The following is a 26,780-nucleotide window of genomic DNA, read 5'->3' as shown; positions in this document are numbered from 1 at the left end:
AGACTCAGAGGCCAAGTAAAGCCAAGGAATCTGCATGCAATCTCTCAAAATCTTCAGGATGTGGGTTCTATGTATTCCTGCTTCTCACGCAGACAAGGAAATATCTTTTACAGAAATGTCAAGTGACTTGCCAAATAACTATATTCACAAGTAGATTAGAACTCTGATCTCATTACTAAATTGCACTATTTGTTGCAATAGTTTAATAAATGAATGATGAGACTTTGAATTGAATGTGCAGTCCTATCTTACAGACATTTGCCAGAACACATCCCAACACATGCTGTCCTATACGTTTGCCCCAGTAGACACTTTCTCCTGGACCATGCTTCAGGGACCAATGACCATGAAGCCAATGAACATTCACAGTCATTACCGTGCTGGCCCTCAATAGTATGACTTCAAAAGGCTTCAGCTACCTGCCCAGCATTGCCAGGTGACTTCTCTCATATCTATCCTAGAATAAATACTTCCAACCCACCTGGCCCCACTGATGAGAAGGTGTTTAGAACGACCTCTCTCCTCCAAGGCTCCATGAATGGAAAATAGGAAGGACACTTGCAAGTTTTGCTAGAAAAGGATGATGGGGTGAGGAAGTATTTTAGGTTTGGCCAAGTGGCAGATTTGGGTGACTTGGGGAAGTCTTTCCCCATTCTGGAACCCGACAACATAATCCCCCAAACACAGTCTTTCAAGATTCAGTCCCAAATGCCAGAAAATACAAAACGGTAAAGAGTAACATTAAACAAGTCTTTATCTTTTATTTATCTCCACCCGATATACCTTGAGTGACTCTGTTCCCTGCCTTTGATTGTTTTGTCTGCATTTCCTGCTAAGAGTTTACAAAACAGCACTCCTGAGCAGGAAGATAAGAGGCGCGCCTATTTGTTGAATAACATCAAGGAAGAAACTGCTAACTCATCCATTTTGTTGTTAAATTGCTCAAAAGGATCAAAATACCAATTAACTTGCTGGCTCAGAAATCTTTGATACCCTCAGATTTACTGACATTTTGAAATTCTTGTTCATACTTGCCTAATGGCTTTCTGATTACGAACAAAGAAGTGCCAATCTGTTTAGCATTTGACCTGTTTTCTTAAATATTTTTATGTATTCCACAGTTAGTGGCTAAAAATACTTGACTAGTCACACTCATGTGCTAAAATAGTCTTTTTTTTTTTCTTGTTCCACCTCCAAATTTAAGAGGAAAAAGGAGTTCAAAGACACTTCTTTTTAAAAAACCATTTCATTATTTTTAATTTAAAACCTCTCATTGCAAGGAATTTTTTTGCCTTTTCTTCTCCATGAAATGCAGTGGCATTTGGAAGACTCAAAGAAGCAAGATACCATATTAGGATCCATTCTTCCCAGAGAAAAAGTTGGAAAAATGACCTTGGGCATAAGTTTCAGAAAGGAGGTAAAAAGAAACTACAGATGACTGACGGGGTGCAGATTTTATAATGGGTTTTAATTTTCCTCTCTGGGTGTCCTCAGCTAGCAGTGCACCTCACAGGTGGCTTTTTGTTATTGTTGCCCTCTATTTCCTCACAGAAAGTTTTGTAAAAATTCTACCCATAATCCCATAAAACACAATGCATCCCCATGGCCGTTGTATAGAAAAGAAGAGGTTTGGGGCACCTTGGGAGGCTCAGTCAGTTAAGCGTCTGACTTCAGCTCAGGTCATGATCTCACTGCTCATGGGTTGGAGCCCCACGTTGGCTTCTGACAGCTGGGTGCCTGGAGCCTGTTTCGGATTCTGTGCCTCCCTCTGTCTCTGCCCCTCCCCCACACTCACTTGCGCACGCTCGTGCGTGCGTGCGTGTGTGTGTGTGTGTGTGTGTGTGTATGTGTGTGTGCGCACGTGTGCGCTCTCTCTCTCTCTCTCTCTCAAAAATAAATAAGCATTAAAAAAAGAAAATAAGAGGTTTTCACTCCTAAGTAAAGTTAATTTCTGGGTCTAAAAAGCTCCAAAGCAATTTATTTCAATACACACTGCCTGAATGCAGTGGACTGAGGAGGTTAAATGTGTGGACGCCAAAGACTGCATGGGTTCAAATTTCTGTTCTACAGATTTCTGTTCTACTATTTACTCACATGGGACCTTGGGAAAGTCACTTACATTTCTGTGCCTCAATTTCCTCATCCATAATATGGGAATAATAACAGCATAGCTTACAGGGTTGTTCTACGGAACAAATGAGATTATATATCTAGGACATTCTAAGTGCTATGTAAATGTTAGTTATCCTATTCTATCATGCCATTGTTTTAGCATGCGAGAGGATTGGGTGCCTGGGTGTATTCACATCTACTAGGATCTTGACCCACTTGTGGAGGAATACTTGTATCCTACCAATTCAGTATCTGGAGGTTTTAAAATCTAAGGATATATATAACATACAAATATCTATGGACATTTTAATTTTTTTTAAGTGATCAGAGGGTGCTTACTCTGTCCTCCAGACCACTGCAATTCAGTTGGAGCACAATAAAAATGCAACAGTTAAACAAGTAAATGGCAGCTGGGAACTAGCTGATTATATGTTAGGAGGCAAACAGGCAGAAGCAGCAATCCCAGGGGACAGGGATAGCCACAGCACGGCCATGTTTAACATAATGTATATCCTGAGATGCTGGCCTGACCTTTTCACAAACTCTTCAAAGAGGATGCGGTGGGAATACCCCTGCCTGCGGATGCTGACTGTCTCCAGGATCCCTGTGGAGCGGAGCTGGGCCAGCACACTCTCTCGGGAGAACTTCAGGGCCTCTCGGTCATCATTGGGTTTAATGCAGCGCACAAAGTGGGGCTGTCCGACCACCATTTTAGAGAGCAGATCCATCAGAGAATACTACCAGGGGAAAAAATACACATGAAATAAGGTTACCACAAACATAAAGGATAATTACAACGTAGGCCTACCAGGGGCCTCTAGAGCCGTTTATGGGCTTGCAAACAACTCACACACCTTTTTGAGGCCGAAAAAGACACCAGCAATAGGGAGTGATAATATAGGTTCTGATGAGTACTTCTAGCTGTCTGTGGATTCAAAAGCATTCTTTAAACATCACCTAGTGCAAGCAATATCCCTATGTGGCAAAGACATAGCTAAGATCATGCTTGGGCTACTCTAACTCCATCGCCAGAACGAGAGTCTTTGGTATTCCAAGGCAATGCTCCCCAAACTGTACCTGTAATTTAAAATGTCTAGCTTTTAGGAAAGGGGTCAGTTGCTTCAACCTAAGAACCACCAGAAAGTCTAAGCAAATCCTACTGATACCACTGGTAATGAAGCAGAAGAAAGACAAGAAAATGAGAGAAGGAGGGCAAAGAAAACTGAAGAAAAGGAGATTATTTTGAAGCTCAACTAATACACATCGAGTGGCTGGCAGGGGGCTCTCACAGAAAGGGGGCACGTGGAAAAGCTGAGCACTGCTTGTGTGGGGATGGCCTCAGCTAATCCTCAGGGGCATCTACTTTTGGAGCTTCTCTTTTGGATATACCTTCAGGGGCAATTACAGGCCACACAGGAGATCAGTGCCATTATTCCATAATCACACCTCCTACTGATCCACAATGGTGTTACCTACTTGCCAAAGTATTCTGTTTCTCAAAATTAACATTTGAGGCCCAGTATTTTGAGGACACTAAACTGGTTGTCATGGGTATATTTCTGAAAACCTGTAAGACAAGAGGTGGCTTTTCTTAAGACAGGTACTCTAAGATCTTGATGATTTCACAGGGTTGTTCAGAGCCTTCAAAACCCATGATACACACACACACACACACACACACACACACACACACACACATACACGCAAGACACTAGGAGGATACAGCCACCAAAGGAGACAGGATTGGGATAGGTCTCAAGATAAGAAATAGGTGGCAGTTAGAAATGTCCAACCATGAGAGTGATGAGGCAGGAGCTGAATGTCCACCTACTAGAGAAGCTGTAGCAGGAACTGCTGCATGGATGGACTGCTGGACTCAAAGGTCTCTGAGCCCAATTTTAGTCTACTTCTGAAGTACAACTGGCTAGGTCAGACTTCTTGGCTCTGGATCCTTCTTAAACTTACTAGCTTTCCATGCAGCTTTCCATCCATGGTGCTGGCTCCAAGGTCCCATCCTTCAGCCTGCCTTGGCAACTCCAGCTCATGACCACTTGACTTCTCATCCCTGGGGATCCCCTTCCTATTGCTACCCCACCTTACAACCTGAGACCAGTAATTCCATCTTTGGCCTCATCACATCTCTACCACAAAGCTGCCTAGACCTTAGCTCCCAGTGGTGGTACATGATCTCTAAGGGGCTTCTAACCCCAGTGCTTTATAATTTGAAGATAAACAAATATGTGCAAATTGGTACAAAGTTCTGCATCTTATCTTACCTACATAATGTGCATTTAATAGAGCCCTTCTAGGCACAACATTTTTACTCAAAGGGGTCATTTTACTAAATGAAATATCAAGAATTGGGGCAGCAGAGATGGGAAATAATTGGGCTTTGCAATGGATCAATTCGATCTAGGAAAATAAAGTCAAAACTAAGACAGATTCCCTCAGGATCTGAACTTTAATAAGCCACCTTCTGTAATTTTATTAACTACTTTATTTTTCAGTAAATATGCTGGAAAAGTGGCCGGTTCCAGTAACTTTAAGGCCAAGAAACAGCTCAAATGCCAACAGAATCAATACATTCAATGGACAGGGTTATGTGCTAGGGACAAAGAGTGCTGCCCCCCGCCGGTAGACACGTGGGATTTCATCTGATCTTTCTGGAATCAGAGAAACTTATACTTGGAGGTAGGCTCCCCACTACATTTTTCTCTCCTCACACTCCCACCTTTCTTAACTGACTCTTATGCTTTGCTCTTATTTCAATGATCCTATAATATCTGGGCCTTTTATGGGAAGGGTTGGTAAGTCCTTTCTGGAAATAGGCAGAGCAGAGACCAAAAAGACTCCATACCCGGAAATAAGAAGCCATGGTCTGCCTCTTCATGTTGGTGGTTTCTTCTGGATGCCGTATCACCTCCAGAGTGTCCACCTGGAGCAGAGGGAAGTGGTTTGAGGATATAGACATTTTCCAGATTTTCTAAAATGTAAAAAGCTTTTTGGTTAAATACCTGAGGGACCTTGAAGTGTAGAACACAACAGTGCATACTATGGGGAGAAGAGTTAAGACTTACAAAAGAAAAACAGAATTTGCACTGTTCTACTCACTTGGGAAGGACCACACTCTGCAAAGTATCATACGGTCTCAGTATCAACACCCACTCACTGTTATTTCTTTATTTCTTGATGTTCTAACGCGCCCCTGTTAAATTCTCCAATAATGTCACACGAGCCCAAACTATTCCTTAAGAGAAAACTGGGCAACGACCCATGAGGCTGGGTGATTATGAAGACATGGGCCCAAAGCCCGGTTTGAACCACAGGGAATTCGATGAGCTCCAGTCACCTTCCTGCCATCAAACCCTGCCTCTGCCACCCATCCCACCTCCCACCCTGCAGACTGGAGCTTGGGATACACCTGTTCCCAATCATCTATTCTAACTACCTAGGCGGACTAGAAGGAATTTATGAATGACACCAATTGGAGGAGACAGCCCATGTTTTGTTACCATGCCTCAACAATAAAAACCCTGCTCCTACACATACAAAGCTATTTGGTTTGCAGAGTGCACGGGTGCCATTTGAGCACCAGCCTCTGCCATGGCAGCCTCCCATCTGCTCTGAACAGGTGGCAAGGGTATGAAGCAGGAATGTCTGAACTGGAAGATGCTGCTGTCAGCAAGTATGTTCTGCTTGGTGGACTGCTGTCCAGGCGGCCACCTCCCCATGGGGTGAGGATGTCTGTGGCCTCGTTCAACAAAAGTGAAAAGTGGGCGCTAGAAGGGCCGAGGGCATGGGGATGGGGCCAAAAAATGAGGCCTACCACAACGGGTATTTAGGAGACTGTCCAAAATGGAAGGAAACACTTCAATTGGCTTAGATAAAGAAAACAGGTTTATTTAAGAAAGGGAATTAATGGGGAGTTAAGTTTTCAATGACTAGAAAAGCAACCTAAATAGTGAGCAGGAAAATGGGGAGATCTCTGCATGAAGTGATGTCAGGGGGCAGTGCAGCTTCCTTTTTCTAGGCTGCATATTGGAGGCATTCCCAAGGCCATCAGTTCATTTGTATGCAGCTGAAGAAGCAATGGTACAACAGCCTGTAGGTTTGACTTTTTTACTTTTTTAATGAGAAAGGAGGAAATGGAAGCTCAGTGTTGAGAAGGAAGGCTGTTCTAATATAGAAAAAAGGAAAAACAAACACAAACACACCTGCTCCCACCTGCTGAGACTATACCGCACTTTCTCTGTGGGCATCTGCCAGGACCCACTGAAGGTTCTCCTCCCCCATCACACCCCCATTTGGAGGATGGAGCTCAGAGCTGGTGCGGTTTGGGGCAAGCCAATCAGGACTGAAGGAAAGAAGATCTTGGCCAGGGTCCACCTTTCATCAAATTGTAGATTCTAAGTTTTCTTGAACTTTTTTTCTCCTTATTATCTTTCTCCCCAACATGACCTTCATACACATGTATACACACATACTCTAAACCTGGGAATTTCTCCACCACTTCCTTTTATTCAGAGGAACCCTACATTAGTTTGAACCTTGCTTTTCCACTTTCGTTTCCTTCCCTTTTTATTCAAACTAGTCAGTGAGTGCCAGCCCTTCAGGCTCAAGGACACAGGCAAAGAGCAGCTTAAAAACTCATCCCTATTTCTCTATTAGTAGGATTTACCTGTTACCTTCCCTCAGAATATACAATAGGCCTTGGCATTTGAGGATTTAACAGTTTAGTGATCAGAAAGCCCTTGATGGATATTCATTCTGCTGGGACATAATTTAAAAGGTACAGTAACTACTGTTTTCAAGATTAGTACCTGTCCTCTGCAGTAAACTAGAAAAATACAGAATGAAGCAATGATTTGCACTCCAACAGTTATAAAGCTGGTGGGATCCCCTATCTAGCCACCCAGTATGACCTTAAGTTCTGTCCTACTCACATACACGGTAACTATTGGGAAGTAAGTAAAAACCTGTCTGGTATTACATACAGCCTGCAAGTGCTAATGCCTGTTCACAGTTTATCACCTGCACATTTAGCACTATAGTTTAAAGAATAAGTAGCATGCCATTGAGGTATTTTCTAATTTAAGAATCTGGAAAGGCCTTGTGTTGGTTAAGGATCTCTTGCATTGTCACAAGGTTCTTCTGAACATGGAGTGGATCTAAAAGAGGGAATTTTGGAAAAGGGACATACCAGAAGTTGAGTCTCTTGGTCCTTCAAACTAGGAGACTAGGTGCAAAGCTCTTGTCTGCACCAGGTCTACCATGAACTCCAAGGAACTACCCCCCCCCCCCCCATTCAAAACCAAAACAGAAGTGAAGGTTGTTGTCTGACCTAAGAGTTTGTCTTCCTGAGCTAATTTAGTTAACAGTAGCCTCATTTAATTAAAAAAAAATCTCTTAGAATTCGAAAAGTAGATTTCATTAGGGATATCATCTAGCAAACAGTTCTTCCCAAAGGTGAGAAATTCACAAGAACCAGTTTTCTCCAAAGTATCTTACAAATTTTCACCTTAGATAGGAGGAAAAGGCACCAGAAGAGCTTTCCTAGAGCCACAGGATATATGCTATAGAGAACAGAGTTTTGGAACTGGACATACCTGGTTCAGATTCTAGCTCCTCCACTTACTATCTCTATCTGTGTGCACTTAGGCTTAGTTATTTAAATTCTGAAAGTTTCTGTTTTCCCTATTAGTAAAATTGGTTAGTAAGAGTTACTGCCTTGCACACATACAAGAAGTGACATAAGTTTCCCTTCCATTATTACCATGATTACCATTACTGATTTAGTTTTAGTTTTGTGATGAATGTCAAAGATGCAGGGTTTTCTTTAATGGTAGATGACAGGTTCTAGCACCCATAAAATACAGCAAGATCTTTTTACTTATTGGCAGAGAAAATACTTCCAATGAAACCAATTTTCAAAATGATCGGTAGAACCAATATTCTGGACCAAACCATTGTCTGTCTAATCCAGTATCCTTTCTCTTCCAATGCCAATTTATACAACACTATAAGTCAACTGGAGCTGAGCAATCCTGCTTTCTGCTCACATGACAAATGTCCTGCCCAATTCCTTGTGAGAGGTACTGGTTAGCGTTCAAGGTAGTCCTGAGTCAGCTTTATAAATTGTAATACTCCAAGTCCACAGGAAATGAGCAAGTTTCAGTACATGTAATGGACTCCACATATGGGGTTTTAGATAGTTACCAAACATGAGTAATAAAACATCTATTGTTTCAATGTAAAATCACAGTAGTAACCACTTTGCTTATATTGCCATTGAAGTCTCAGAATGACCCTATGAGGTTAGTACTATGATTATTCCTGTTGTACATATGAGGAGATTAAGGCTCAGAGATCTTAGGAAAATCTTCCAGAGTCCCTGCAGCTAGTAATTGGCCATGTCTACATCTGAACCCGGTTCTGTCTGATTCTAAAACTTTACCTCTAAAACATTATAAACTGCCTTTCTATATGATTTGATAGAATTTATAAAATTGGTCTGAAAGCATTATTTTATTAAAAAGACTTGCCTCATCTGTCAACTAAATTTACTCTAGGATAAAGACATAGATTCCAAAAAAGTCTCATAAACTATCTAGATTTCAGCAATAAATGAAAAACTGATTTTTTTTTTCTCAGTCTTAGTAAGTGCCCATTATTTGCATCCTGAAACCTTAGAAGTACTTACATCCATCTTCTGGACAACATCTTTTGTCAAGAATTTTTACTGCTATCAAATGATCTGTCTACCCCTTAAGGAAGAAAGCCCTATGACATCACTCCTCTCAAAGCCTCCACAGCCCTGAACGGAAAAGCAAGACTGGCTTTGAAACCATCCTAATGTGGTGGCACTGAATGGTGTTGGAGCCAGCCTCCTAGATCACCTCTGTTATTTCATCTTGGATAAATTAGAGAGCGGAGAGAGAGAGAGGTAACACTGTGCTGGTATTCTGGGTGTGGAAGGCAGGGGAGTGGGGTCCTGGCAGAACCCAAAAGCTACAAAATCAAATTGAGGAAAGGAAGGAAACATGGGCTGGTAGAGAATATCACACAGGAGTCTTAATCTTTTTGTGCCATGATCCCTTTGAGAATCTGGTGGGAGCCAAAAAAACCACGCAAATACAGTTGATCCTCATTATTTGTGGATTCTATATGTGCTTTTTACTTTAAGGTTTTGTTTTTTATGTTTATTTATTTTGAGAGTGAGTGAGTGGGTGAGAGAACATGCAAAAGTGGTGGAGGGGCAGAGAGAATGAGACAGAGGATCCCAAGCAGGCCCCACACCAACAGCACAGAACCCAATGTGGGGCTCGAACCCACAAACGGTGAGATCATGACCTGCGCCAAGATCAAGAGTCGGCTACTTAAATGACTGCGCCACCCAGTGACCCTGTATGTGCCTACTTTTAAAAATTTATTTATAACCCTCAAATAAGTACCTGCAATGCTTTCATAGTCATCCATAGACATACAGAGTGGTGAAAACTTTGATCGCCTAATGTACATGTTTCCAGCTCAGGTTGAACAAGATGACACTCTGCCTCCCTGTTTTAGCTTTCATGCTATAAGCAAGCGTCCTTTTCCAAGTTTGTTTAAGTGCCATGTGTTTTGCATTTTTGTACTTTTGGCTAGTGACTACACTGTTTCAAACAGCCCCCAAGCATAGTGCTGGAGTGCTATCTGGTGTTCCTAAATGCAAGAAGGTTATTAAGTACCTCGTAGAGAACATATGTGTGTTGGATAAACTTCATTCAGGCATGAGTTATAGTGCCGCTGGCCTTGAGTTCAATAACACAAATACTGTAATTAAAATACGATTTTATACAAAGAAATACTGTATGTAATTATTTGTAAGAATATATATTAAATAACATGCCTTTAAACAGAAACACACATAAAACAAGATTATGTATTAATTGGTTGACAACAATGTTATGACCAGAGGCTTCAGGAACCTAACCATGTATTTCCCCTAGGAGCAATGCCTCAGTATTTGCTGATTCAGTGCTCACAGCAACTTTACAGAACATAATTTTTATGAGTAATAAGGAACAACTGGGGTGCCTGGGTGGCTCAGTAAGTTAAGCGTCTGACTTCAGCCCAGGTCATGATCTCACAGTTTGTGCGTTCGAGCCCCATGTCAGGCTCTGTGCTGACAGTTCAGAGCCTGGAGCCTACTTCGGATTCTGTGTTTCCCTCTCTCTCTGCCCTCCCCCACTCATGTGTGTGCGCGCGCGCTCTCTCTCTCTCTCTCTCTCTCAAGAATAAATAAACATTAAAAAAAAGAAACATTAAAAAAATAAGAATCAACTGTACTTACAAAATTTTACATGTAATAATATCAAGAGATTCTAATATCTTAGAACCACCAACACTCCTAAGTGAATCTTTTCTAGGGTTCCATATAAACCAAGTTAAACAGTACTAATACCTTGCCACAAACTCACAAGACTGAAAAGTAGAGGAATACATGGGGTTATAATAGCAATATGGGTATAAAAATTATTGCTAATAAAAATGATCTGGGTCCCTATTATGTGTAGGTAAGCCATTCTCAAAAGAAGTAAAGATATGTATGTGTCTATCAATTCTGAGATAATACTCAATAGGATTATGTGTGGCTGAATTTATTATTCTTTATTAAATAATTTAATATTCAATGTAAATAAAAATATATGAAAATTCAGAGATGTGATCTATTTATTACTCTATCACCTTTCAGATAATTGGTTTTCGGAGTTCGCATATACAATGAACATTAACCATCCGATCCTTGAGATCCTTGCTTAAACATTAGTAGGCAGGATGGAACAATTAAAAATATTTTACAGAAGGATATTTACTAACCCTTCTAACATCCCTTTTGCACAGACAAGTACACTGCTCATTTTTCAGAGGGCAAAGCAGAGCGATAAAAAATGGTTTGGTTTCTTTCCTCCCTGCTGACTCCATTTGGTCCCAGTTATCCTCCTTTGTAGGTTAGTGATAGCCTCAAGGAAAAAGGCTTTATCTCTTTCTAGATAGACTTTATTTCCAAGTGTCACTATTCTGTATTTTAACTGGTCTTTCTGAGAAATCATGCGAAGGGGTCCAGAATACTCCTAGTGGCATAGGTATTATTTTGAACTGAGGACATTTGAGAATCAACAATTGCAAGAAGACGCTTATTCTGAATTCCCCTCATCTGGCTAAAAACAGGACCTCTCAAAATAATCCAACTGTCATAAATCTCTTCCCTGGCAGTTTCACAACCTGCCATGGAAGACTGACTCCTATCACCAGAGAGGAGAAATGAGCACTGGGATAAGAAATTGCCTAAATAAACACTCGCAAAACTATCCTATCTCCCATCTATTCTCCTAAGGGACCATTTGCTTTTCTCAAAAGTCATTTGTTGTCCCAGAAGTGCCCTTCTCCCCCTGTTTAATCCCTATCAAGATGGTATATAAGTCTCAAATTCGAACTACCCCTTTGAGTCACTTTTTTGAGTGAGCTCCTGTATGTGCATGATTAAAATCTGCTTTTTCCCCTGTTAACCTTTCAGGTTGAGTTTAATTCATAGTCCCCCAAGAACTGAAGTTAAAAGGGTAGAGGAAAAGTTTTCTTCCCTGACACAAGATTGTAAGGATGCCATGATATTGTTTCAAATTTCCTAATTCTTGATCTCCTGGCCTTCCATCTCTTGACCAGACTGCCCCAGCAGTGTGCCAGATAAACTAAAGTTGCCTATCCTAGGATTGTCCCCAAGGCAGGAGCACCCCATGGTCCCCATTATTTTGGGTACAAACCTGCTACTCACCTTGGCTCTTCCAGCACTGAAATGAGGAGGCAAAGATCTTGAGGCTGCTGTTATCCTGGCTCTTGTCTGGGCCAAGTTACCTAAGCAAAAAAGACAAAAAAGTTAAAGTGAAGGAAAAGTTAAGGAATAGTATTATGAGTAATTTTTCCCTTTTGGCCTTGTATTTTTATTAATTTTCCAAATGATCTTCTGTGAATATAAACAATTTAGAAGAATTTGAATTTTGAAACCTTAATGACATAAATTATAAACAAACTGTAATAATTTATAAATTATAATTTATAATATAAACTGAATTTATATTAGTTTCATAAACAAACAACAACAACAACAAAAAACCTCTCCAACTCACTCAATAAGCTAGGAAAAGAAAAAAATTACCACAACATAAAGAGGACATAAATGAAAAGCCCACAGCTAACATACTCAACGGTGAAAGATTAAAAGTTTTTCCTCTAAGATCAGGAACAAGGCAAGGATGCTCACTCTCACCACCAACTAGCAGCCCTAGCTCAAGCAATTAGGCAAGAAAAAGAAATAAAAAACATCCAAATTGTAAAGAAAGAAGTAAAGTGATCTCTGTTCTTTGGTGGCATGATTTTATGTATAGAAAACCCTAAAGATCCCATCAAAAAACCTGTTAGAATAAATGAATTCAGTAAAGTTATAAGATGTAAAATCAGCCTAGAAAAATCAGTTGCATTTCTATGAACTAACAATCAAAATTTGAAAAGGAAAGTAAAAAGCAATCCCACTTACAATAGCATCAAAAAGAATAAAATACTAGAAATAAACTTAACCAAGGAGGCAAAAGACTTATATGCTGAAAACTACAAAATATTTTTGAAAGAAATTAAAGAAGACACACAAGTAAATGGAAAGACGTCTTGTTCTGGGGGAAGAAAAGAATCTTTCTCCTCTACTCATCTTAGGTTCATTTCCTGGGGCCCTGAAAATTTGACTGACAGAAGACAGTTTAACAGGAGAAAAAACAAACAAGTTTATTACTGTATGCATCACACACACACACAGGAGTACCCAGTAATGAGTAACTCAAGGGGTGGCTAGAATTGGGTTCACATAGCGTCTTAATAAAAGAACAAGAAATTTCTAGGTAAGTGACAAGACAACAACAACAAAAAAAGATCTTTGAGTTTCTAGGGGCAGTAAATTATGGAAGGGTAAATATATGGAGAAGTTAATGGAACGTAAGGGCTAGTTAGTGAAGTTTTGTTATATAGATTCCTTTGGTGCTGTCTCTGGGCTGATAAGGGTCTAGAGTTGTCTCTGGTGAGTAACTTTTGTTCTTCCTGACACAGAAGGGTTGGGGTGGGGGGACACTTCTACAAATTTTCTCTTATGCAAATAGGGGGAGGGTAGAGAGCTTTTCTTACATCTGCTTTTTCTCAATTGCTTTCAGCTCAAAATAATCTTTATGCCAAAGTGGCATATTTTAGGGTGGCATATTCTGCTACTCTTTACTATGTTCACGAATTAAAAGACCTAATATTGTTAAAATGTCCATTGCTACCAAAAGAGATCTATAGATTCAATGCAATCCCCATCAAAATCCTAATGGATTTTTTAAAAAATATAAATGTAAAAAACAATCTTAAAATTCATCTGGAACCACAAAGGACCCAAAGCTCCCAACAATCTTGAGAAGGAAGAGAAGAGCTGAAAGCTTCACACTTCCTGATTTCAAAATATCTTATAAAGCTACAGTAATCAAAATAGTATGGTAGCAGCATAAAGACAAACATATAGACCAATGGAACAGAACAGAGAGCCCAGAAATAAACATATGCATATATGGTTAAATGACCTTTAAGATGGGTATCAAGATTATACAATGGGGAAAAAGCAGTCTCTTCAACAAACTATGTTTGGAAAACTCAATATCCTCATGGAAAAGAATGGAACTAGATCCCTAACTTACACAAAATTTAATCCTATTGGATTAAAGACTTAATGTAAAACCTAAAACTATAAAACTCCTAGAAGAAATTATAGGGGGCAAGTTTCATAACATTGATCTTGGCAATGATTTCTTGGGTAGGATAGCAAAAGCACAGGCAATAATAGCAAAAATAGACAAGTGAGATCACATCTGCACAGGAAAGGAAACAATCAACACAGGGAATGGCAACCTACACAATGGGAGACGATATTTGCAAACCATCTATAAGGGGCTAATTTCCAAGATCTATAAGGAACTCCTACAACCCAACAGCAAAAATTAAAATAACATAACCTGATTTTAAAATGGGCAAAGGACTTAAATAGGCATTTCTCCAAAGATGACATAAAAATGGCCAACCGGTATATAAAAAGATGCTCAACATCACTAAGAATCAGAGAAACACATATCAAGACAACAACAATATATCACTTTATACTCTTAGGATAATCATTATAAATACAACAATAACAACAGAAAATAACAAGTGTTGGCAAAGACATGGAGAAACTGGAACCTTTGTGCACCGCCCGTGGGAATGTAAAATGGCGCACCCAATATGGAAAACAGTATGAAAGTTCTTGAAAAAATAAAAAACAGAATACCATGTGATCCAACAATCCCACTTCTGGGTATTTATCCAAAACAATTGGACACAGAACTGTGAAGAGATATTTGCCTCCCAGGTTCATTGCATCACTGACAACAGCCAAGTAGTGAAAACAAACTAAATGTTCATCAAAGAATGAATGGATATAGAAAATGTGGTATATACGTACAATGGAATATTACTTGGCCTTATAAAAAAGGTCATCCTGCCATTTGAGACAACACAGATGGACCTGGAGGACATTATGTTAAGGGACATAAGGCAGACACAGAAAGACAAATACAGCATGGTCCCACTTATATGATGTATCTAAAATAGATAAGCTCATAAGAGCAGAGAGTAGAATGTTGGTTGGCAAGGGCTGAGGGGACAGGGAAATGGGGAGCTGTTGCTCACTGGGTATAAAGCTTTAGTAATGCAAGATGAGAAAGGTCTAGAGACTTGGTGTAAAACAGTGTGCACACAGTGAACAACATTGTACTATACACTTAAAAATGTGTTAGAAGGGTAGGTTTCATGTTGTTTCTTTTACCACAATTAAAAAACTGTCTTGAACTAGGGCACTGTTAGTCCCTGAAGGAGATGGATATACAAGAAAACAGATGCTAGGAGCTTTCCTGGAAGAGAAACTGGACAACAGAGAACCCCACTGTGAAGGTTTAAGACACAGACACTGATTAGCAGATCTGGCAGTATGGATCTCTCAGCACACAGAGAGAACTCCACACAGGGAACCAGAGGACACAGAGAATATGGGCAAGGGCCGTTGAGTCTGGGGCCGATGGGTCTTTGCATTTGCCAGGGGTGTGACCTTGAACAAGTTAATTAATATCTCAGAGTCTCAGTTTCCTTATCTATAACATGAAGACAGTACTACCTTGCTCTCAGAGTTGTTGCAGGCATTCAGTGAGGGTAACTCATGTCAAGCACTGTCAATGCAGGGTTGGTGAAGGTAAGTGCTCTCTTCATGTCAGCCAGCACTAATTATTACCAGTCATATTATTATTACTATTTGCTGTGCATAGTTTACCTAGGACTCAAAGCAGAGAGTAGAGGGCAAGAGAACACCAAGGGATCTTACTAATTTGCAACTGTGAGCACTGGTCAGTCAAAAAAACAGTTGAACGGTGAGAAAAATGATAAGGCAACCCCCACTCTGAACCTCCATCTCTTGGCCATTCTGATTCCCAATGCTTTTTACCTTTGAAGGAGCTGAGTGGCCTGCTCAGACGCTCTCTCCTCTCCCCACCCATCCTTAATCTCTCCTCTCCTCTCCCGTCCCGTCCCTAACCTCCCAAACTAAGTTCTTGAAGAGAGCTGTTTGCTTTTTTACATAGGATGTCATCTGATTCTGTAGCAAAATAAAAAGTTGTCAATGAAAGGAAATGCTGCAATTTGTGCACAGGCAAGACACTCAAGATTTCAAAGTTTTTAGCAAGTCTAGCACAAAGATGTCCAAATGTTTTCTCTGGCGATATCTTCAGAGGCTAAACTGTGATTAATAGCCCAGAAAGAAGCCTTTGAAGCAGGATTGGTGACATCAAAGTCATAATCCAGGGGTGGCAGGAGCTTTATAATGAGTGGGAAGCATTTTAACACATTTCAAAGGATTTACAGCATGAATAAACAATAGACCTCAGCAGATGCACGACACACACCTTTCAGAAACATAACCTATAAGAAGTTTCCATTTTAATTTAAATGTAAATACAGTGTTCACATTTGTTTCAAAGCCTCCTCCCTGCTTCACCCCTAGACAGCCTCTTTGGCTAAGGATGCCTTACTGCCCCAGAGCACCCTCCTGTCCTTCTCCAGACTGTGGCTACTGACGTGTGCTAAGGAGAGAAAATGGAAGTCACAGACATCTAATGGAATTTATATCCTATGTCGGAACGGGGTTAAGAAAGAATCTGAAATGGAGCTTACGATGATCCCGCACAATTTCTCTGCTTCCAACTTAAAGAGAAAGAGACAAGTGGTCTGAAGACAGAGCTGGAACTTTTAAACAATGGCAATTTCCTGCCTGCTTCAGAGGATTTCATCTCTTGGAAAGTACCCAAGACTCATGATTTCATCTTCCTAAATTGCTTCCTAAGAATTGTCCAAAATAACGGGTTGCTGTTTAAATAATCACGCATAGAATTTGGCTTCCCTCTGCTGCCCTCTCTGGTTTACAGAATTTGTTGCAGGGTTCCAGTGGTGACTGCTAGTGCGCATTTGTTTGGAAATTTTTCGTATTTTAATTTTCCCTAACACAAGGTATAGGTTCATAAACTAATAAATTACTGCAAATCAATGATGAAATGTAAAAAGTCTTATGTCAAATTGCTACTAAAAAAGGAAATGCAAATTAAAAAAAAAAATGTTTCCGTTCATCTGCTACCAGAATAAGTTATCTGAGGAGACCACAGAACTGAAACCATTGATCCAACAGTCAGTCTGGATACAGAAAACCTAAACCACACCTTACTATCTATAGGAAAATGACCTTATATCATCCCAGCCTCCATTAGCATGAATCTTTTTCCAGGCAACAGTTTGACTGTTCATTATAGGAATTTCCTAAAAGACCTAAGACCCATTAACTCTTCAATGGACAATATCAACTGTGAGTTTACCCCCTATGGTTCTATGAATCATGGAGTTCAAAAATCCTCACCTTGTTTTTTCCATCAAATCGTAGACTACTGTTTTGTGATCCCTACCCAACCCTAATCAGCCTCCTTACTTTGAAAGACCCACCCTAAAAAAACCTGTATCTCTCACTAAATTCTGATCCTGCTTTTCCTTCTCCAGGACACTGCCAAAGCTTTGAGAGGCAGTGGCTCCCTTACTGTGGTAAGTAACAAACTCTACTTTGTCTCATCACCAGGTTGTGTGTATAATGTTTACAAAGTCAGCGTGGGACAGACCTATGCTGATGTGATGCCTATAGTGATCCCAGTGTTCTAATTTCAGTAACAACACTGTAGCTAATAAAAATTCAAGGAGTCAAATTCAGTAGTTGCATAAAACATACTATAGTATTTTGTATGCTAAAAGCTTGTTTTTTTACATACCTATATCTATCCTAAATATAATATGGATTTGTTTTAGATTTGATACACTGAGGTAACTTAAAACAGCTACAAAAAATATGAAACAGTTGTAGGAGGCCAAGAGAAAAAGTGTGTTGTTAGATTTCGTTTCCCAGTTTTTACTTTCTCCTCTGGCATTCATCTATCGATTTAAGTATTAATATCAATAAGTGGGCAGGGGGGAGGTGGGAGAGTTCCCAGCCCACTTAATCTCTCACGAGAAGAACACTGACAATATATCGAATGGGCTGTAGTTTGGTGAAGGGAAGGCAGCAAGAGTAAATAAAACACCAGCCTACTCTCCCAGCTGTTTTATACAAGAAAGATGCACAGATAACAAATTCACTCTCTTTTCTGAGTGCACAACCTTACCTTTAAAAACATGCACACGGGAAATTCAAAGCCCAAAAGAAACCCCTTTCTCATTCCTGAATTGGGTTTTAATTGGCAGTTGTCTGGCATCTTAGGAGTTTCTGCATAATTAACACCTCTGGACTATTCTGCTTGAAGGAAGCCACACCAATGTTTTTGCTGCTTTCTTTTTCATTTAGAACGTGAACCACAGCTTTAAAGATCTGTGACCCAGTGATTTTAAAATTGTAGAGCTGAGGAAAAATAGTAATTCCTTCTTTCCTCCTTTAAGCTTTAAAACTCATCAACAGGATGCCAGCCCAGCAAATAACTGTACTGAATCATGAGAATTCAAGGGGGTAACAAGACTTCCCTTTCCTAACTTGGTCAATAGTGGAGCTGAAGGTCTTTGTTTCCTGCATTTTATTGCCACATTGGCAGAAGCTGCCAGTTCAGTCTCCCCATAGGCAAAGCCATGTTAAAACAACAACAACAACAACAATAACAACAACAACACAAGCCCACACACACCTCTGAGTATTGTCTGCTTTCCCCACATTTTCTGGTGGAGTTTGCTTGTAAATGACAGGACATGTGTTCACAATAGTACTGGAGCCTAGACGGTTGACATCTATCAAAGAAGATATGACCCATTCAGGAAAAAAGAAAAATGAAATTTCACATACACAGATCTGTCAGCACCCACTGGTCACTGACATGGGAGACTGGTTTATTTCAGCCTCAGAGCAACATCCACATACAGCAGAGGTTTTAGTCCAACCAGGGCTGGTCCTGGACAAACTATAATTTAGGTGAGGGATATATTCAAGTTCCACACATACCTTTTTTTTTAAGTTTATTTATTTATTTGAGAGACACAGAGAGAGAGAGAGAGAGAGAGAGAATGAGCAGGGGAGGAGCAGAAAGAGAGGGACAGAGAGATTCCCAAGCAGGCTCCTCACTGTTAGTGTAGAGCCCAGTGCAGGGCTTGAGCCCACGAATTGTGAGATCATGACCTGAGCTGAAGTTGGAGACTTAACCAACTCAACCACCCAGGCACCCCCACACATTCCTTTTCACGCTCCCATTCCCACTTCTGAAGGTGCAACATGGCTTTAATGCTGTATCTCTTCCCTACTCCAACAACCAGTTCCCCTTATTTTCTTGCCCCACTCTTGAACTCTACAAGGCAGTACAGACCTCCTCCATCAAACCTTTCCTATGTTCCAAATCTTCAGGTTACTATCCTCCTCTGCCAACTAATCCAGATCTCATTTGTTCATGGATAAATTATTTAGTAATATGTAGTATTACTTCACTGAGGTGCAAGATGTTTGCATAGAATGGAAAGCTTTCCAGGAACAAAACATTTACAGAATGATTCTGTTGATGGAAATGTTGGGTAGCTATAGACCATCCAGTGTCTGGGTAAGATGAGATAGTTCAGAAGCAGACGTTCTTTCAGTTAATGGTGCTCAAGTTATTCATGCTTTGAAGTAAGACATTAAGGGCCCTCCATGGTTCTTCCAAAAATGAATAGAACACCGTTTTTTGTATCTCAAGGAGAGGACAGCCCAGAGGAGCTGCTAGGGGTAGGGAAAAGACTGACATATAAACAATTCATTGCAGTTTAGAGTGGAAAGTGTTGTAATAAACCTGAATAAAGTGACATGAGAGGATAGAAGACTAAGTTTTCTTGACAGAATGAGAAGAAAGCTGGAGAGTAGGCAGTAAATGAGCTAGATCTTGAAGGATTAATAGAAGTTTGACATGAAAGGGAAAGGATTCTATTTGGAAGATGCAGAATGTTTAGTGAGAACAGAGATCTTTAAAAATTCCAGAGACTAGGGTGCCTTGCTGGCTCAGTCAGAAAAGCATGTGATTCTTGATCCCAAGGTTGTGAGTCTGAGCCCCATGTGGGGTGTAGAGATTATTTAAGTAAGCAAAAAACATAAAAACTTTTTAAAAATTCCAGAAACTTCCAGAGACCCTACACATCAAACTCCCAAGCAGCTTCTCATTTTTATATTAGATATTTAATAATAGCATAAAATATTATTTTACCCTTATAAGCATAAACCCAAGTTCCTTGCCCCTCCTTCCCAATGAAAACACTAACTATGAAGGCAATTTGTGGGGGAAGAAAACATGAAAAAGGAGGAAGAGGCAGGCTCTGCAAAGGCACTGTAAGTCACTGGGACTATGAATAAAATCTTTGCTATTTTGCGGCTCCAGGGGTCTTCAGATAGAGTACTCAACCATTTGTATGGCTGAAGTTGGATGGTTTGGATATAAGCCAATAGAGGACTAATATCATTTGGTTGGTACAAATACTAATTAGGCCAAAGTCTTGAATCAGGTAGTTGCACACAGAAAAGTAACATTCCATATTTAAGAATAGAATCCGAAATAAAATGCCCAGGCAGGAGAGAATAAACTGATCACTGACTTAAAAAAAAAAAAAAAATCCTTCCCCTAGAAGTTCCACTCAATATACATTATCTGTTGATGATGAGTCCATTGTACCATTTCTTTGCGTGAAGCACAATACTTAGGTTTCCTTAGGTTTTCAGTTAAGACCCAGAAAGTCACACAGAAAATAAGATGCTGTGAAACTCCCATTGTGCAGGATGACAACTGAGTGCCTGAAACTATAAATGCTTCTTTGGTTCTCCCTCTTTAGCATGGAAGCAATGAAAAGGATGCTATACTTGAAAGTGAGAAATTTGGATTCTTATCCCAGGCCTGCCATTGACTTGAGATCACTCTACTCTCTGTGACTCGCTTGCATTACATGTCAAATGAGGAGTTTGAGTAGATTAGTGGTCCTCTACATGTATGCCATAGAATTCTGCCAAGGCACCCATGGAGCACACCCTCTGTGGCTACACAGCTTCATTTAGATCAAGGCCAGGCAATGTGGTGTTAAGAGGGGTAGAACCTTTTGTGAGAGGGAACTACAAGGAACTATGTTGACCTGGTACCAAAGAGATTGTGTGACATCTGTGGCCAGGACATGTGAGACATGTACCTGGGCTTTATAGAGCTGGTCGGGGCAATCAGCAATATTGTTCAAAAAGCAACATCACAGAAAATATTTGCAAAAGATACATCTCATAAAGGACTGTCATCCAAAATATACAAACAATTCTTAAAACTCAACAAGAAAATAACCCAGTTAAAAATGGACTAAATATTCTTTTTTTCTTTTAGTTTATTTTTTTTTTAATAATTTCTACACCCAAGGTGGGGCTTGACCTCACAACCCCAGGATCAAGAGTCACACGCTCCACTGACTGAGACAGCAAGGCATCCCAAGACAGCCCAAAGATCTTAATAAACAACCAAAGAAGATATACAGATGGCAAATAAGCACATGGAAAGATGCTCCATATCACATATCTACAGAGAAATGCAAATTAGAATAAGAGTCAGACACCACTACGCACCTATTATTTTTTTTTTTTATTTTTTAATATATGAAATTTACTGTCAAATTGGTTTCCATACAACACCCAGTGCTCATCCCAAAAGGTGCCCTCCTCAATACCCATCACCCACCTTGCCCTCCCTCCCACCCTGCCCTCCCTCCCACCCCCCATCAACCCTCAGTTTGTTCTCAGTTTTTAACAGTCTCTTATGCTTTGGCTCTCTCCCACTCTAACCTCTTTTTTTTTTTTTCTTTCCTTCCTTCCCCTCCCCCATGGGTTTCTGTTATGTTTCTCAGGATCCACATAAGAGTGAAACCATATGGTATCTGTCTTTCTCTGTATGGCTTATTTCACTTAGCATCACACTCTCCAGTTCCATCCATGTTGCTACAAAAGGCCATATTTCATTTTTTCTCATTGCCACGTAGTATTCCATTGTGTATATAAACCACAATTTCTTTATCCATTCATCAGTTGATGGACATTTAGGCTCTTTCCATAATTTGGCTATTGTTGAGAGTGCCGCTATAAACATTGGGGTACAGGTGCCCCTATGCATCAGTACTCCTGTATCCCTTGGATAAATTCCTAGCAGTGCTATTGCTGGGTCATAGGGTAGGTCTATTTTTAATTTTCTGAGGAACCTCCACACTGCTTTCCAGAGCGGCTGCACCAGTTTGCATTCCCACCAACAGTGCAAGAGGGTTCCTGTTTCTCCACATCCTCTCCAGCATCTATAGTCTCCTGATTTCTTCATTTTGGCCACTCTGACTGGCGACTACGCACCTATTAGAATGGCCAAATCCAGAACACTGATAACAGCAAATGCCAGCAAGGATGTAGAGCAACAGGAACTCTCATTCACTGCTGGTGGGCATGCAAAATGGCGTAGCCACTTTGGAAGAGAATTTGGTGGTTTCTTACAAAACTAAACATACTCTTAGCATGGGATCCAGCAGTCCCACTCCTCGATATTTACCCAAAGGAGTTGAAAACTTGTGTCCACACAAAATCCTGTTGCCAAAAATTAGAAGCAATCAAGATATATTATAGCAGGTAAATGCATAAAGTACATATATCTAGATGACAGAATATTATTCAGTACTAAAAAGAAATGGAACTATCAAGTCATGAAAAGCCTTGGAAGAGCCTTAAATGCACATTACAAAGTGAAAGAAGCCAATCTGAAAAGGCTACATACTATATGATTCCAACTATATGACATTCTGGGAAAGGCAAAGCTATGGGGATATAAAGGTTAGAAGTTGGGGGACTCTCCTGAATAGGCAAAGCACAGAGGGTTTTTATGGCAGTGAAAATATTCCATATTGTACCATAATGATGGATTCATGTCATTATACATTTGTCTAAACCCATAGAATATACAATATCAACTGTTAACCGTAATGTAAACTATAGACTTTGAGTAATAATGAAGTATCAATTTAAGTTCATCCATTATAAAAAATGTACCGCTCTGGTGGGAGATACTGATTATGAAGGAGGCTATGCATGTGTGGGCAGGGTTATGTTATACGGAAATCTCGGTCCTTCCCCTCAATTTTACTGTGAACTAAAACTGCTTTTAAAAAGTTTTTTTTTTTTTAAAGCAACATCATGCAGAACAAATGAGTAAAAATTGTGGATGCAAGTTAGAGTAAAAAAGGTTGAATAGTGTCGGGCTTTCATTCAGCTCTGAAATTCTACCTATGTGAAATCCATCTCAAAAGAAGCCTGGAAAGAATAACATAAAGAAGATAAAATTAAAATATGTACATTGTATTATTGTTTCTTTGCAGTTTGGTAGGCAACAGAAGGATGAGGGAGCAGTGATGACAGTGTGGCTTAGATAAATGAAGGAAGTATAAATGATTTTTACCGAGACCTGGATACATAATTTGCCAAAGCTCTCTTCACAGCTGGTCACCACAAGCAACTAGCAATGTTCTGTTTCTGTGGTCTCTTTAGTGACTCCTCCTTCACCTGGCTATTGTGGCTATCATGAGCTTATTCAGATCTCCAACATTTATACCATTCTTAGCACATAAGATAGGGGACAGTAATATAAGTGTTTGCACCCTCCCTGCAATGTTTTTAAGATTAAGGAATTCAACGTGCTTATCTTCAACATCTTCATAATATATATATTCTCCTACTAAAAAAAATTATGCTTCATTCAGTTTGTGTGTTAGTAAATACTGGCCATTTTGAATAACTGGGTACTAATCCGAATACAATCATTACTTTGTAAATCTTTTTTTTACTGAGTCCAAGCATCCAAGGTTAACTTTTGATGTGTACTTATCCAAGTCTATTTTTACATTTACCAATTATTTTGCTTTATTTCAAGGAATGACTATTCCAGATAACCTCACTCCCTTTTTAAAGAACCTACTCTGAACATCCAGGGGCACATCTTTGAAAAAAACTACAGCAGCTTAAGAATCCAGAAAATAGGGGCGCCTGGGTGGCTCAGTCAGTTAAGCATCCAACTTCAGCTCAGGTCACCATCTCGCAGTCTGTGAGTTCGAGCCCAGTGTCAGGCTCTGTGCTGACAGCTCAGAGCTTGGAGCCTTCTTAGAATTATGTGTCTCCCCGAATGGATAAAGAAGATGTGGTTTATATACACAATGGAATACTACTTGGCATTGAGAAAGAATGAAATCTGGCCATTTGCAGCAATGTGGATGGAACTGGAGGGTACTATGCTAAGTGAAATAAGTCAGGCAGAGAAAGACAGACACCATATGTTTTCACTCATATGTGGATCCTGTGAAACTTAACAGAAGACCATGGGGGAGAGAGGAGGGGGAAAGTAAGTTATAGAGAGGGAAGGAGGCAAACCATAAAAGACTCTTAAACACTGAGAACAAACTGAGGGTTGATGGGGGGTGGGAGGGAGGAGAGGGTGGGTGATGGGCATTGAGGAGGGCACCTGTTGGGATGAGCACTGGGTTTTCTATGGAAACCAATTTGACAATAAATTATATTTTTAAAAAAAGGATTATGTGTCTCCCTCTTTTTCTGCCCCTCCCCCATTCATGCTCTGTCTCTCTCTGTCAAAAGTAAACAAACATTAAAAAATTTTTTTTAATACTAAAAAGAAACAGAAAATAAGAAGAGACATACCGAGAAAGGCAACATTCTGCAGGGAACAAAACTTACAACATGCCTACTTGCCAGCATTACTCCTATCTTAGCTACACTGGCATGGGTTTTCTGAACACCCACACACCCACATTCCTCTTCTCTCTCATGTCACGTGTGTGTGTGTGCGTGTGTGTGTGTGTGTGTGTGTGTGTATGATTTTTGTTTTATTGTTACCAATTCATAAAATGGCAGTGCCCAGAAAGTTCTACTGAACCTCATATGTGTCATGGTGTTAAAGGATAAAATTATATTTTATTTCTTAAGAACATGGCATAATTTTTTTGAGCCTTTGGCCTTGTGATATAGCATACAAAATAACCATCTAATTTCAAAAATATTGTAAATTAAAGTCTTATCTTACATACTTGGGGTGCCATAACTACTGTTTTTTGGTTTTTGTTTAAAAAAAAACAGAACCTATTAAGAATAAAAGTCAGTACAAAAGACTATTTCTCTGATGAAGTAATTCCACAAGCATAACAAGTCTGTGCTAATTCTAGAGGCTGCAGCTAGTCAGTATACATGTGTCCGAGTCCTTTCAAATCAATATAAATATTCTACTTTACGTAGGATTTATCTTTAAAAAATTTTTTTAAGTTTATTTTTGAGAGAGAGAGAGACAGACAGACAAACAGTGTGAGCAGGGGAGGAGCAAAGAGAGAGGGAGACACAGAATCTGAAGCAGGCTCCAGGCTCAGAGCTGTCAGCACAGAGCCTGATGTGGGGCTTGAACTCATAGACTGCAAGATCATGACCTGAGCTGAAGTCGGACACTTAACTGACTGAGCCACCCAAGCGCCCCTGGGATTTATCTTTAGAAATGATTTCTTATAGAGATTACAAGCGAGGCCAGGCACTAAGTATTTCTATTCTCAATCAAAGTTTAATGTTTCTGGAGACTGTCTCATCAAAAAAGATTTCTTCAGCACCTGCTAAAGACTTGGAAAGTGCCCTACACGTAGTAGATGCTAAAGAAAAATGTTCACTGAAGATGCTCAATGCACCACCACATTTTAGACGACTTCTACCCTTGCCTTCTAGAGATGGATCATATCTACCATTTTCTGTCAAACTTCAGTATCACATGTTCTTCCTCAGTCATCCAAGAACACCAAGGCTCATTATCCCAAGTAGATAAGCAATGGACTGTGAATCATTTTGCAGAGTTATGTAGCACCATGGATGTGTAATGAATCTGAATGAAACAGATTTATGGGTTAAGTGTTTCTAGAGAATGTCTCATCAAAGTTAAAGATGTTCGTTGATGGAACACTGAAAGGTATCCATGAATCTAATTAACACTGTTTCTTCTCACTGGAGTATAAGGTCCATGAGGGAGGGCACTAAGTCTATTCTATTTACCACTCTCTACCCAGTGGTAAACTTAGCAGAGAGTAAGCACTCAAATAATACATGACTGAATGAGTGAATAAATTGCGTAGCATTAAATTTTTATTTAACATTACATCCAATACTCTTTAGGAGCAGGCCCCAGTACACCTCACTTCCCTCCACATAACCTATTTTTCTGGTTTCTGTCCATGCCATGTTACTTTCATATTTCAGACCCTTTGCTCAAACTACTGGAGGTCTGGATTACAGAGGTGAAGTGGTTAGGATTGTGAGTTCTGGTGTCAAACCACCTGAGGTTTGTCTCAGGTCTGCCCCTTACTGGTTAGGAGTGCTTGAATGAGTTACTTAATTTCTTTGTATCTGGGTTTCATCATCCAGAGGGCTGGACAAATGTTTATTGAGCTTTGGGAACAAAGTGTTCCTATTAAATTTACGGTTAACAGAGTTTCAGTGGTGAGTAGAGATGCAGATGTTGCTGGTATAGGGAATTGATTGGAGCCACATGGAACCCCCAGAGGGCCTACTTGACCAAGGAGTTTTGGTTTAAGCCAAATCACCTGACTCAGAGACAATCTTTTCAGCATACATTTTGAGATTTACAAAAATGTTATTAATTAGGGATTCTGGTTAACTGGGAGTTTTATAGAATATCCAATTTTCTATTGCCTAGAGCCTTATTAAATGCTGGGTTGTTTGACTAGAAAAGAAAACAAACTGAGGATATAAGATCTGAGGGTTTATTTTATTCTCTCCCATTTATTAAGATATTATTTTTATATTTTTTTAACATTTTATTTTTTTTAGTTTATTTACTTTGAGAGAAACAGAGAGAGAGAGAGCATAGCAGGAGAAGGGCAGACAGAGGGAGAGAAGGAGAATCCCAAGCAGGCTCCACAGCGTCAGCACGGAGCCCAATCTGGGGCTT

General features: G+C 39.9%; 1 protein-coding gene across 1 annotated transcript in view; it reads right to left on the bottom strand.

Moving 5' to 3' along the window:
- The window catches only part of MYO3B (myosin IIIB), a 224,951-nt gene that overhangs the window by 156,946 nt on the left and 41,225 nt on the right, over positions 1 to 26,780 (bottom strand). Inside the window, exons 12-14 of the mRNA XM_042994661.1 lie at positions 11,924 to 12,003; positions 4,970 to 5,047; positions 2,644 to 2,849 (exon numbers count right to left, since the gene is read on the bottom strand). Of these exons, the coding sequence (XP_042850595.1) occupies positions 2,644 to 2,849; positions 4,970 to 5,047; positions 11,924 to 12,003 (364 nt within the window). The remainder of the gene's footprint in view (positions 1 to 2,643; positions 2,850 to 4,969; positions 5,048 to 11,923; positions 12,004 to 26,780) is intronic.

This window comes from Panthera tigris, chromosome C1, assembly GCF_018350195.1.
Source record: "Panthera tigris isolate Pti1 chromosome C1, P.tigris_Pti1_mat1.1, whole genome shotgun sequence".
Lineage (NCBI taxonomy): Eukaryota > Metazoa > Chordata > Mammalia > Carnivora > Felidae > Panthera > Panthera tigris.
The sequence above is the reverse complement of the archived record's forward strand: the minus strand, read 5'-3'. Positions and strand labels throughout refer to the sequence as shown.